Source organism: Gopherus evgoodei, chromosome 8 (assembly GCF_007399415.2).
Source record: "Gopherus evgoodei ecotype Sinaloan lineage chromosome 8, rGopEvg1_v1.p, whole genome shotgun sequence".
In the NCBI taxonomy this organism is placed as follows: domain Eukaryota; kingdom Metazoa; phylum Chordata; order Testudines; family Testudinidae; genus Gopherus; species Gopherus evgoodei.
This window is the reverse complement of record NC_044329.1, coordinates 89,220,554-89,234,276: the sequence shown is the minus strand read 5'-3', so window position 1 is coordinate 89,234,276 and position 13,723 is coordinate 89,220,554. Positions and strand designations below refer to the sequence as shown.

The 13,723-nt window shown below is 48.6% G+C and overlaps 1 protein-coding gene across 1 annotated transcript in view; it reads left to right on the top strand.

Annotated features, from left to right (window-relative positions):
* ACADM (acyl-CoA dehydrogenase medium chain) overlaps positions 1-13,723 on the top strand; it is a 45,427-nt gene that overhangs the window by 24,943 nt on the left and 6,761 nt on the right. The window contains 1 exon segment of the mRNA XM_030572838.1: positions 505-753. Coding sequence (XP_030428698.1) covers positions 505-753 — 249 coding nt within the window.

The following is a 13,723-nucleotide window of genomic DNA, read 5'->3' as shown; positions in this document are numbered from 1 at the left end:
CTCTGCTTTTTCAAATGGGAAGGTAGAGTTTAGCGCTCCATATAAACCCATAAATAAAGTTAACCAGGTTCTAAGTCCAGAAACTTCTTTAAAGAATGAATTGGTAAATGGTAATAGGTCATTTGAAAGCAGTGTGCTGGGGCTGAATTACATCAATCAGATACTTCAGTTTCCTTACTTATTGGGCAGGGAGCTGCGGGGAAGAGATTTGATACCAACTTTTCTTTTTGATGTAAAGCAGGATACAGACCCCATTAATAATGTAGCTAAACAGCGCAGTTCAAAGCTAAATTTTGTAATGAAATAGGTTTAATTTTTAATTACTTGGGACTATGTCCTGAGCTATAGGGGTGAGATTCTGCCGTCCCATAGCATATCTCTGAACAGAACTAATTCCATATACTGCTTTGCCCACAATATTAAAGAAGCTACATTGTTTCTTTTGTATTCCCTGTAGAATCCCAGCTAGGCAATATTAACTTGCTCTTATTTTAACAATCATAGCACCAAGCAGTGTCCTTCATGCTGGCTGAAATGGCAATGAAAGTGGAACTAGCTAGACTGGCTTGCCAAAGGGCTGCGTGGGAGATTGATGTGGGTCGCAGAAATACTTACTTCGCATCCATTGCCAAGGCATTTGCTGGTGACATTGCAAACCAGCTAGCTTCAGATGCAGTCCAGATTTTTGGAGGAAATGGGTTTAATAGTGAATATCCTGTAGAAAAACTAATGAGAGATGCCAAAATCTATCAGGTAAGTAAAACAAATAACTAAAATATTACTATAGGGGTTGTATTATGTCTATAAAATAAGCTAGTGGTTGCTTGCTTTTAAAATTGACTACTAAATATTTGAAAAGCTGCTTTCTCCCTGCCCACCTCACTTTTTTGTGTTCAGGTTTTGCTTTGCATCTTTGGAGGTAGGATGCATCTTCTAGGTAGACTGAGGAAGGAGGCTGGCCAAGAAGTCAGCTTGGGACTCTGGGTATGTCTACACTACGGGATTATTCTGGTTTTACAAAAACCGGTTTTTTAAAAGATTGTATAAAGTCGAGTGCACGCGGCCACACTAAGCACATTAATTCGGCGGTGTGTGTCCATGTACCGAGGCTAGCGTCGATTTTCCAGAGCGTTGCACTGTGGGTATCCCATAGTTCCCGCAGTCTCCCCTGCCCATTGGAATACTGGATTGAGATCCTAATGCATGATGGGGCAAAAACAGTGTCGCGGGTGATTCTGGGTAAATGTCATCAATCAATCCTTCCTCCATGAAAGCAACGGCAGACAATCATTTTGCGCCCTTTTTCCCTGGATTGCTCTGGCAGACGCCATAACATGGCAACCATGGAGCCTGTTTTGCCTTTTGTCACTGTCACCATATGTGTACTGGATGCTGCTGACAGACACGGTACTGCAGTGCTACACAGCAGCATTCATTTGCCTTCGCAAGGTAGCAGACGGTTACCATCCCTATTGCACCGTCTGCCATTGTAATTTGGTGATGAGATGATGGTTATCAGTCATTTTGCACCGTTTGTAATTGGAAATTGGCGATGACGATTATCAATCCTTTTGTATCATCTGCTGCTGTCATGGCTGCTGTCATGAGGTCAGCCGGGGGTGCATGGACAAAAATGGGAATGACTCCCTGGGTCATTCCCTTCTTATGTTTTGTCTAAAATAGTCAGTCCTGCCTAGAATATGGGGCAAGTGTACTAGAGAACCAGAGAACACAGCTGCTCCGGGTCAGAGCCCTAGCTGCATGCCATTCTAGGGAGTGCCCCTGCAACAACCCCACCCGTTGCTTCCCTCCTCCCCCAACCCTCTTGGGTTACCAAGGCAGTGTCCCCTCATTTGTGTGATGAAGTAATAAAGAATGCAGGAATAAGAAACACTGACTTTTTAGTGAGATAAAATGAGGGGGAGGCAGCCTCCAGCTGCTTTGATTGGGCAGGCAGGACATTAAAGGGTGGTGGGGAGAGGAGCGCAGCCTTCGGCTGCTATGGTAGTCCAGGGAGTACAGAATCTTCTTTGGACATGAAAGGCGGGGGGGTGGGAGGGGGCTGTTGGAGCTCAGCCTCCAGCTGCTATGATGAGGATCGTTACCAAGCCTTTTGTATCATCTGCCGGGAATGACCGGGAAGTCACTCTCTCATTTTACCCAGGTGACCCCGGCTGACCTCACTGAGGCCAGCCAGGAGCACTCACGGGCTGATGATGATGATGGCTACCAGTCGTTTTGCACCATCTGCCACCAGGAAGGGGATGCTGTTGTTCAGCGCTGCAGCACCCCGTCTACCAGCAGCATGCAGTAGACATAGGTTGACACTGAAAAAAGACGAGACATGATTTTTGTCCCTTTTGTTTTGGGGGCGGGAGAAGGGTGTAAATTGACGACATACAGCCTGAAACACCCGGGAAAATGTTTTTGACTCTTCAGGCATTGGGAGCTCAGCCAAGAATGCAAATGTTTTTTGGAGACTGCAAGGACTGTGGGATAGCTGGAGTCCTCAGTACCCCCTCCCTCCATGAGCGTCCATTTGATTCTTTGGCTTTCCATTACGCTTGTCACACAGCACTATGCTGTGGACTCTGTATCATAGCCTGAAGATTTTTTCAAATGCTTTGTCATTTCATTTTCTGTAACGGAGCTCTGATAGAACAGATTTGTCTGCCCATACAGCGATCAGATCCAGTATCTCCTGTACAGTCCATGCTGGAGCTCTTTTTGGATTTGGGACTGCATCGCCACTCGTGCTGATCAGAGCTCCATGCTGAACAAACAGGAATGAAATTCAAAAGTTTGCGGGCTTTCCCGTTCTACCTGGCCAGTGCATCTGAATCAGATCGCTTTCCAGAGCGGTCACAATGGTGCACTGTGGGATACCGCCTGGAGGCCAATACTGTCAAATTGCAGCCACACTAACTCTAATCCAACATGGCAATACCGATTTCAGCGCTACTTTACCCTGTCGGGAAAGAGTACAGAATCGGTTTAAAGAGCCCTTTATATCGATATAAAGGGCTTTGTTGTGTGGACCGGGTGCAGGGTTAATTCGGTTTAACGCTGCTAAATTTGGTTTAAGTGTGTACTGTAGACCAGGCCTCTGTCACTGAACTTGTTTTAGCCAAGGTTAAGCAGCATGTTGTCGTAGCGCTTCGTTCACTTCATTTGCCCCTATTTTGGAGGGAGCTGGGATGATGGATTGGAAAAAAAATTCTGGGCTACCCCAGGAGTGAGGAAGGGGAGGGAGGAAGGGGAGCTATTTGGCTTTTTAAAGAGGGCAAAGCAGCTTCGAAAATCAGTGATGAGCCTTGGCATGTATGATCTGAACTAAAGTTGATGGCAGTCACTACTCTTTTTAGCTCTTAGAAATTACTCTTGAAATCTGAGAGATGTGCTACTTGTGCCTTCAGTTTTAGAACACTCTCTGATATTATGTGGATATTTTTATTCTGGAACTTGAGTGTTTCTTTCCAAGTAAGAGCCATCTTCTAAATGCTATCTTAAGTCTAAATACAGAAATGTTGGTATAGCAAGTCCACATGTAGGCTAAAACACCATTCTTAACTTGGCTTAAAACAGGCTTTGTCCTGACCCACTCTACATGGCCAGTACTTAAGCAGCCTGAATTAGTTTTAGTTTTAATGAAACATGGTTCTCGGCCCAATTCAGATAACTCTTAAACTAAGCAGCAACATAAAGGGCTGTGTGTAGTAAAAGGAAGGCTGCCTCTGATAGCACCTTGTTGGTATAGCAGGTATCCAGTGTTGTCTTAGAAAGCTCCTCTAAAATGCTGCTGTGGGAAGTTCAGTGAGGCTCAATTCACAGCAGGAGCAGCACCTGGTTAAGCAAGGTAAGAGGAAGCAGAGATTGAAAGGACCAGAAATCAAAAGTAGAGAAGAATATAGACTTTAATCCCCCACTTCAGTCTTAAGAACAAACAGTTCTTCTTCGAGTGATTGCTCATATCCCTTCCAGTTAGGTGTGCGCGCGCGTTGCATGCCGTTTGTCAAGATTTTTACCTAGCAACACTCAGTGGGTTGGCTGGGTGCCCACTGGAGTGGCACCGCCATGGCGCCGGATATATACCCCTGCCGACCCAACCGCCCCTCAGTTCCTTCTTACCACCTGTGTCGGTCGTGTGGAACAGTGGTAGCACGGCTTAGCTGATCTCCACCTCTCTAGCTTCTCGTAGTTCTTTCATTGTTATTGTGTATATAGTTCAATTTTCTATATTTCTACTTAGTTTCATTAGTTCTTTAACGTAGTTATTGTATATAGTTAAGAGGGGTTGGGGATTAGCCCTTTACCCTCATTCAGTGCCGGGGCCCATGCCCGGTTCACTGGGTTTCAAACTGTGCTCGGCTTGTCGCAAGCCAATGCCGACAGGAGATCCTCACGACTCCTACCTTAAGTGCCTGGGGGAATCCCACCTCGCAGATAAGTGCCGCATCTGCAAGGCCTTCAAGCCACGGACGAAAAAGGAGCGGGACTTTCGTCTCAAACAGCTCCTGATGGAGGCAGCCCTTATTCCTCCGCCCTCGGCACTGAGCGCCAGACAGTCTGCAGGGGGGGGGAGTGCATCTTCAGCAGTGGAGCGCACCGGCACCGCGAAGGCCCCTCAGCACCAACCGTCACCAGCCCAGAAGCCTGCCCGGCACTGCTCTCTCTCCCCGCGGATCAAGAGGCACAAGATTCCTGCGATTCCCGTGCCTACGTCGCAGTCAGAGCACCCGCCTAAGTCGGACCGCCGGCACTGACAACTGCCGCGGCACCGACAACTTCAGCGCCGTTGATTCCGGCCTCGCAAAAGCCGTCGAGTCCGGTGCCTGACAGCTCTCCAGCACAAACCGTGCTTGAGCTTATTGTTCCCTCCACGCCGGAGACATTCTCTACGGCAAGGGATCTGATTGCCTTGACAGAGCCTGCGCTGCCTCAACCCCCGGCACCGCCGGTGCGGGTTATCCAATCAGTAGGCAAGCCTGCCCTGCTTAGATCATCCTCGCTTGGCACCACTGAAAGGCACCTGTCACGATCGAGGTCCCGTCGCCGGTCCCAACGCCGCTCGCAGTCCCGGTACCGCTCTCCATCTCGGTACCGGTCATACTCGCAGCACCGTTCGAGATCGTGCTCGCTGTCCCGATACTCTCGGCACCGTTCACAGCACCACACCTCTCGCAGCCGCTCTCGACGTAGAGCTTCGAGGTCCCGGTCGACCTCCCAGCACCGCTCCGGTCGCAGGTCCCTGTCTCATTCCTGGTACCGGTACGGCGCCCGGTACCGTTCTTCAGTGCCGCGTGGAGACAGATCAACCAGACGCAGAGACCCTTCTCAAGTGGTTTCAGCTCCTCCGTGGCCGTCTCGCAATACATCAATATCATCACATGCGGACAGTGCTTCCTACGCACACGACTGTGATTCGGATACACACAGCCGAGTTTTCCAAGAGACCCATGGCGCAGACAAGGGACCTCATCAGTGGTCCTTCTGGACACCTTGGGCATATCACCAAGCCCAAGGTGGACTCGCAGTGACGTCACGCTCCGTTCCATCGGAACACCGGGTGCCAGAGGCCACTGTCAGCCACCCCCCCTCCTGCAGGTACGGAGGAAGCTTCCATCCACGCACCGGACCCTCAGGTCCCACTGGTCCCTGATGTCACCCTAGATCAGGAGACATACAGGAACCCACTCGTCCGAGCCTTTCGTCTTCCTCTTACCCCGGATGAAGCGGTAGCGAGGACATCCTCATCGGGCCCGCCTCCAATTGATCTCAGGGCACACCAGGACCCTCCTGAGGCACATCGCCCTGAATATAAAACCTGCAGGTGGAGGAGGTTCCGGAGGTTGAGGACCCCGTGGTAGATATATTGTCGGCGGATGCACCAACTCGAGTGGGCCTTTACCGTGCGTTCGATCAATCAGCTAAGGCAGATACCATTGGCAATCCCCGGCATCTATTCCGCCCACGGCCAGAGGAGTGGAACGGAAGTACATGGTGCCCTCTAAGGGGTACAAGTACTTATACGTGCACCCTCCTGCCTGCTCACTTCTCGTACAGTCCGTAAATGAACGGGAGCACCATGGCCAGCAAGCCTCTGCCCCAAAATCTAGGGAGGCTAGATGCATGGATTTGTTGGGCCGTAAAATCTACTCCGCGGGAGGCCTCCAACTCAGCATGGCGAACCAGCAAGCCGTACTTAGCAGTTATAATTACAACACCTGGGAGGTGGTAGGGAAATTCACAGAGCTGGTCCCACAAGACTCCTGCCAAGAATTTAAGGCTCTATTGGAGGAAGGAAAGAAGGTGCGAGAACTTCTATCCAGGCCTCGCTGGACGCTGCCGATTTGGCAGCCAGAACTGTGGCCTCTGGAATCGCCATGAGGTGTATATCATGGCTTCAGGTGTCAGGTCTGCCGCCTGAACTTCAGCACACTATGCAAGACTTGCCATTCGGTGGCCAGGGTCTATTCTCCGAGAAGACGGACCCTAGGCTATAGAGTCTGAAAGATAATCGGGTGATTATGCATTCACTTGGGATGCATACACCACAGACTCAACGAAGATCCTTCCACACACAACCTCAACGCCCTTACCCTCTGCCTAGACCAAGACAGGACTTTGGCAGGAGGAGAGGTCGAGGCAACCGCAGACAACAGTCTGGACCTCAAGGGGGTCAGAATAATGGTCCCTCCAAGCCAACAATGGGATCCAAACCGAACTTTTGAAGGTGCTCCCGAGGGCGGTGGTACCAGTTGTCTCCTAGGATCCTTTTCAGTTTTTACAACTGCCTTTGCCCTTTCCTCTCTGCGTGGACCCAATTAACCTCAGACCATTGGGTCCTACGCACGGTAGAATTCAGATACCACCTCCAGTTTATTTCACTCCCTCCCTCCCAACCCCCCTCCTCATCCCTCTTCAGGGACCCCTCTCACGAGCAATTCCTCTTGCAAGAGGTACGGACGCTTCTTGCCATGGGAGCTGTAGAGGAGGTACCAAAGGACTTAAGGTGTAAGAGGTTCTATTCCCGGTATTTCCTAATCCCCAAGGCGACAGGAGGCCTCAGGCCTATCCTAGACCTGCGAGGACTGAACAAGTTCATGAAAAAGTTGAAGTTCCGCATGGTAACCCTGGGGACAATCATCCCATCCTTGGATCCCGGAGACTGGTATGCCGCCCTCGACATGAAGGACGCATATTTCCACATTGCCATTTACCCTCCGCACAGACGGTACCTCTGGTTTGTGGTCAACCATCAGCATTTTCAGTTTACGGTCCTTCCGTTTGGCCTCTCTACAGCCCCTCAGGTATTCACTAAGTGCATGGCTGTAGTCGTTGCCTCCCTCCGTCGTCGTCAAATACACGTCTTCCCGTACCTCGATGATTGGCTTATTCGGGGGACCTCCGAGGCCCAATTCACCAGTCATGTGGGCGTCGTCAAGGACCTCTTCATGCGACTAGGCCTGATGATCAACCTAGAGAAATCTGCTCTAGTGCCCACACAAAGAATAGAGTTCATTGGGGCCATCCTGGACTCCAATCTCGCAAGGGCCAGTTTACCAAGACCCCGATTTCAGGCAATAGTATCAATTATACAAAGTCTTCAAAACTTCCCGACAACTTCGGCTCGCACTTGTCTCGGCCTCCTCGGTCACATGGCTGCCTGCACGTTCGTGACGAAGCACGCCAGACTACATCTGCGTCCCCTTCAAACTTGGCTCGCCTCGGTTTACTGCCCAGGCAGGGACGCCATAGACATGGTAGTCACCATTCCCCCGAGCATCCTAGGCTCCCTCGACTGGTGGCTGACGGCCTCCCTGGTGTGTGCAGGATTGTCGTTCCATCTGCCACAGCCCTCCATGTCCCTGACGACAGACGCGTCATCTCTCGGCTGGGGTGCTCACCTTGGACATCTTCCCCCTCAAGGCCTTTGGTCGTCTCAGGAGCTGGCGTTACACATAAATGTCCGAGAACTAAGAGCAGTCCGTTTGGCGTGCCAGGCATTCCAGCAACATCTATAGGGCCGTGTTGTCTCAGTGTTTACAGACAACACAACGGCCATGTACTACATAAACAAGCAGGGAGGGACACAATCCTCCCCCCTTTGTCGGGAGGCGATCCAACTATGAGACTTTTGCATAGCCCGCTCGGTAGACCTGGTAGCGTCCTTTCTCCCAGGAGTTCGGAACACTCTGGCAGATCAACTCAGCAGATCCTTCCTGTCTTATGAGTGGCCGATTTGTCCAGACATTATACATTCTGTCTTCCGGAAGTGGGGATTTCCCTACATAGACCTCTTCACTTCCCACGAAATGCTAGAGGTAGTGCTCCTTCCAAGGTCTCTCCCAGGGTTCGATCTCGGACGCCTTCCTGATTCCTTGGAAGAGCCAACTACTTCACGCCTTTCCACCATTCCCGTTGGTTCACAAGGTCCTACTAAAGCTCCGCAAGGAGAGAGCTCACCTGATCATGATTGCCCTGTGTGGCCCAGGCAACACTGGTACACCATGTTGCTCGACCTGTTGATAGCCAACCCAATCACCCTGCCTTGTCATCCAGACCTCATAACTCAGGACCACGGCAGACTTCACCACCCAGACCTGCAGTCCCTTCACCTCACAGCATGGCTCCTGCGTGGTTAACCCAGTCAGTTACGTTGCTCTGCCCCAGTGCAACAAGTACTCCTGGGTAGCAGAAAACCTTCCACTCGATCTACGTATCTGGCCAAGTGGAAGCGTTTCTCCTGCTGGTGCGAAACGCAAAATGTTACTCCCATTGAGGTCTCGATCCCCACCATCCTGGACTACCTCTGGTCTCTCAAACAGCAGGGCCTAGCGGTATCATCATTAAGGGTGCACTTGGCCATTTCTACCTTCCACCTAGGAGAAAGTGGCCACTCTGTGTTTTCACACCCTATGGTTTCCAGGTTCTTCAAGGGCTTGGAGCGCCTATACCCTCAAGTACACCACCCTGCCCCTACCTGGGACCTCAACCCAGACTTATGTCTCCACCATTTGAGCCGTTGGTAACTTGCTTGCTGCTATACCTGTCCTGGAAGACAGTTTTCCTCGTAGCCATTACATCGGCCAGATGAGTTTCCGAGCTTTGGGCGCTCATGGTGGAACCTCCGTATACAGTCTTTCACAAAGACAAGGTGCAGTTGCGACCACACCCAGCGTTCCTCCCTAAAGTAGTATCAGCCTTCCATACCAATCAGGACATCTTCCTTCCGGTCTTCTTCCCGAAGCCGCACTCATCACGACGGGAACAACAGTTGCACTTCCTAGATGTCCGTAGGGCGCTCGCATTTTATATCGAACTGACGAAGCCCTTTCATAAATTGCCCCAACTCTTCGTTGCAGTGGCAGACCGAATGAAGGGCCTACCTGTCTCCTCCCAGAGGATCTCCTCTTGGGTGATGGCGTGCATCCACACTTGCTATGACTTGGCTTATGATCCCTTGGGCCATCTCACCGCATATTCTACCAGGGCTCAGGCTTCATCTGCTGCCTTTCTGGCTCATGTACCAATCCAAGAAATATGTCGCGCAGCTACCTGGTCCTCGGTCCACACCTTTGCTTCACATTATGCTCTGGTTCAACAGTCAAGAGATGATGCAGCCTTTGGCTCAGCAGTTTTGCATTCTGCCACATTTCACTCCGACCCCACCGCGTAGGTAAGGCTTGGGAATCACCTAACTGGAATGGATATGAGCAATCACTCGAAGAAGAAAAGACGGTTACTCACCTTTGTAACTGTTGTTCTTCAAGATGTATTGGTCATATCCATTCCAAACCCGGCCCCCTTCCCCACTGTCGGAGTAGCCGGCAAGAAGGAACTGAGGGGCGGTTGGGTCGGCAGGAATATATATCCGGCGCCACTCCAGTGGGTGCCCAGCCGACCCTCCGAGTGTTGCTAGGCTAAAAATCTTCCGACGAACGTGTACATGGCGCGCGCACACCTAACTGGAATGGATATGAGCAACACATCTTGAAGAACAACAGTTACAAAGGTGAGTAACAGTCTCTTTTTAAGGAAACTGAATTATACAAAACAGTTAATATAAATAATCAAACCTGCAGGCTATTTTAAAAGGCTTTCTGAAGTGGAGATTGAATTTTCTTCTTCCTTACATGATGATCCACTGCACTTCCCTGTTGCAAAACTGGTGGTAATCTTCACTCATTTGCCAAGTCACATAGGCAGAAAGGAGGGACTCATAATAAAAGCATTATATGATTACTTAAACTAAAAGCCACTTCAAGTACTCAGAGTGCTGCAGTACTAGTGCTGAGCAGAAGTTATCTCAGGAACATTATTGGTACTAATTACTCTTCTAAAGGAATGATTGTAAAAGAATTCTTTGCACAGACGGGGGCACAGTACTTTATTCCTAATACTATCACGTGCAGGAATAGGAGCAACTAAATAATTCTAAAAAGGAATTGGTTCTTTCACCACGCAGTGCGTTTCCTAGGCCACAAAATATTTATCCAACCTAACTGTGAAGGTGCTGGCAAGTTCTAATGATGCAAAGAGAGTTTAGAAACCATGTTCTGTGACTAACTATCAATGTAATTGGTGGGAAACCTTTTCTTTGCTCCTCCTGGTTTTTTTTTTTTTGGTTCACATAAATGATATAAAACTATTTTATTATTCTCATTAATGTAGTTCTGAAGCTGTTCTGGTTTCTCCTTTTTATATGAGAAAAAAGAAAGGAAGCTGCAACCTTATTCTGTGTTTAGTACAGCACATTCCTATACCCTCTGCAAAACCTGAAGACTTGTGTTCAGGTAGAATCCTGTTTAGTTCTCTTGTCCCATGACAGCAATCCTCTTTAACTTTTCCTCTACTTTATTTTTCTCTGATATAGGGAAGCAAAATAAGAAAGAAATGGGAGGCTTTCATCTTTGAGTTTATTCCTTGGTCTGGATTGAGGAGCCATTTTGTCAGTGTCCCTTGGGCAACTCAGTTTTTCCACAAGCAAGCAATGGATAAGACAACTGATGTCTGTAATCCTAGGCTCTGAAATTAAACTTCCAGTGATGCTCTTGAGCTTTCTCTCATGATTATTTGCCAGTCCATGAAGTGTGTAACATTAACTCTCTCATCCAGAAAATGGACAGCATTCATCTACAGCTGATAGACAAGGTCTACATCCTTCAGAAAAGTGTTACTCTGGTAGTGAGATTAGTGTCTCGAGGCTTTTTTAAAAAGAGAGATTCTGTCTTGTCTTGTACTATTCAAAATACATGTAATGGTCCAGATTCTCCCCTGTGGTGTGACTGCTTCATAGCATAGTAGTATCCTCCAGCAGCACAAAAGCAGGTTTAGACTAAAGGGTATGTGGCTGGGACTTTCCTGTGACCTCTGGCTGCTCAAACAGCCTTTCAGGTCCATTGGCAGCTGGTGAGAGTTAGAGCAGCTTCTTAGCTTCTCTGACTCTCACCAGGGAACCAGCTCAAGATAAGAGGAGCACAACTATGGCTTTGCATTCCCCAAGTTTAGCTGTGGCACACACAGCCAGCCAAAGATTAGGGCCCAGATATTGTTCCAATTCCATATGTGTGTGTTTCCTTTGCCAATGAATCTATAAATAGTGTTATGGGACCATCTATTGGAAGGAAACAGGAAAGAGTTCTGAAAATCCAGCCCAATTACACAAGTCTCAGACAGAACATCCTCCCTTCCAGTTCTTTACCTTCTCTACAGAAAAGCACAGTCCACTCAAGCTCTGTCCCAGTACCCTCTCTGGTCTCTGAGTGTACCCCTTCAGGTTCAGACATCATTCCTTTTACCTTTCCTGAACTGTAATCCCACAATTTTCCCACTCTTAGACTGGGCCCTGGGCTACTGTACCCTGTGATGCCCTGTGTATAAGCTATGCTTACCCAGCAGGTCTGACTGGGTTTAACAGTTCTTCCCTTTGAGAGTCTGTGATCAGTGGTGAATATTGTGACCAGACAGCTTGTTAAAGAACAGGTTTCAGAGTAGCAGCCGTGTTAGTCTGTATCCACAAAAAGAACAGGAGTACTTGTATCACCTTAGAGACTAACAAATTTATTTGAGCATAAGCTTTTGTGGGCTAAAAACAAAGTATTGTTTATTTCTAACAGTAGGAACAAAGCATAAAAGAAAAAAGATTTTAAAACAATCTACCCATGTATCTGAGTTACCTGAGATAACATCTTACCATCCTCTGTTTATAACCTAAGCAGACCAACCTTCAGACACCCCCAGCAGGTGCCTATGTTGGTGTGGTTTTCCCCAGACAGCTTCCCCAGTCTCTTTATAAACTGATACTGACCTTTTGATCTTCTTGTGTTCCCAAGTCTTTTTCTGTCTAGCATTGTCTCTTAACAACCACAAAGTGGCTACCAAACAGTGACTTATTTTGAGTCATTGTTTTCCTTTGTTTTTCCTGACATCTCCCCTCCCCCATTACTAACCCAACATATTCATACAGTAAACGTTGCCAGTAACTAGGTCAACATGCAATATTAATAGAGCAGATCCATGTCCATCATAAGCTATTCAAATATTTTTACTGTGTAACTAGGATGCCTTGGGTTTGTAAAATGGTTTTAGGTTGTCATATTTACAAATGGCCTATTAAGTTTCAGAGTAATGTCTTTTTATATCAGTTACAACATTTATCTGAGAAATCTATCCAAATGTTTGATTTGATGTTTCTTAAAGGGATCAGATTCTAGAAGCTCATTTCATAGAAAGGTTCAGAGGGAATTATGGTGCTGTTCAAATAGATGCAACCATGTATTCAACTTAGGGGTGTGTGTGTGTGCTCAATTTATCAGAGACATTTTGCCTAGCAGTATCCATAGAGGGGCAGCGCTTGCACCTTGTAGTCATAACCCCTCCCCTGGCCAAGTTGAGGCAGCATTGCCCTGGCCCCCTTAGTTCCTTCTTACCGCCTATGGCTGGAGTTGGAGCTCTGTGAAGTTAAGACTACACAATCTCTCACTGTATTAGAGTATTTTTTTTCTAGTTGTTAGGCGTATCCTTAGTGTGTGTTCAATTCACATTATTTGTATTTAGTTAAGTATTCCCCTGAGATGCCCTCACCAGGGTTTAAACATTGTCAGTCATGAGGGGGAGTGATTCTCAACAGCAGTCTCCACATGTTGTGCTTGGGTGAAGCCCACATCAAGGTGCAGTATTCAATCTGTAGATCATTCACAAAATGGACTCAGATGTCTAGGGATCTTTGCCTAAAGCAGCAGCTACTTGAACAGGCCATGCTTTGGTGCCGAGGCTCTAGCCATATTGGAGGTCACCCTCTAGTTCTGAGAGTGCTGGTGCTGCAGGCTCTGGAGCAGGCGCCTCTCCAAAGAGACTGAGGAGCTGTTCCCCATTTAGTGCACCGAGGAAAAGACTACATAAGACCATTCCAGGTATCATGGGCAGTCTTCTGCCTCCCTCAGGAAGAGTACAGGGTTAGTGCTGGCACGCAGGATGGCGCAGGTGCCTCTCACCCAACGTTTCTCAAGTGCAGCCACTGTGGCCATGTGGAGCCACCAGGGGCTTTTCTTGCGGCCACAGCCTCCTGTGCTGTGATGGGGGAGGAGGGAAGCAGTGGCCCCTCTCACCGGGTTGGGCCCTGCCCTCCTCTGGAGACACAAATGTTGGAGGTGCAGGCAGCTGGTGCATTCCCCACTTTCCCAAGGGCAGGGGGACAGGCTTCAGCTGCAGGGCTTTTGGG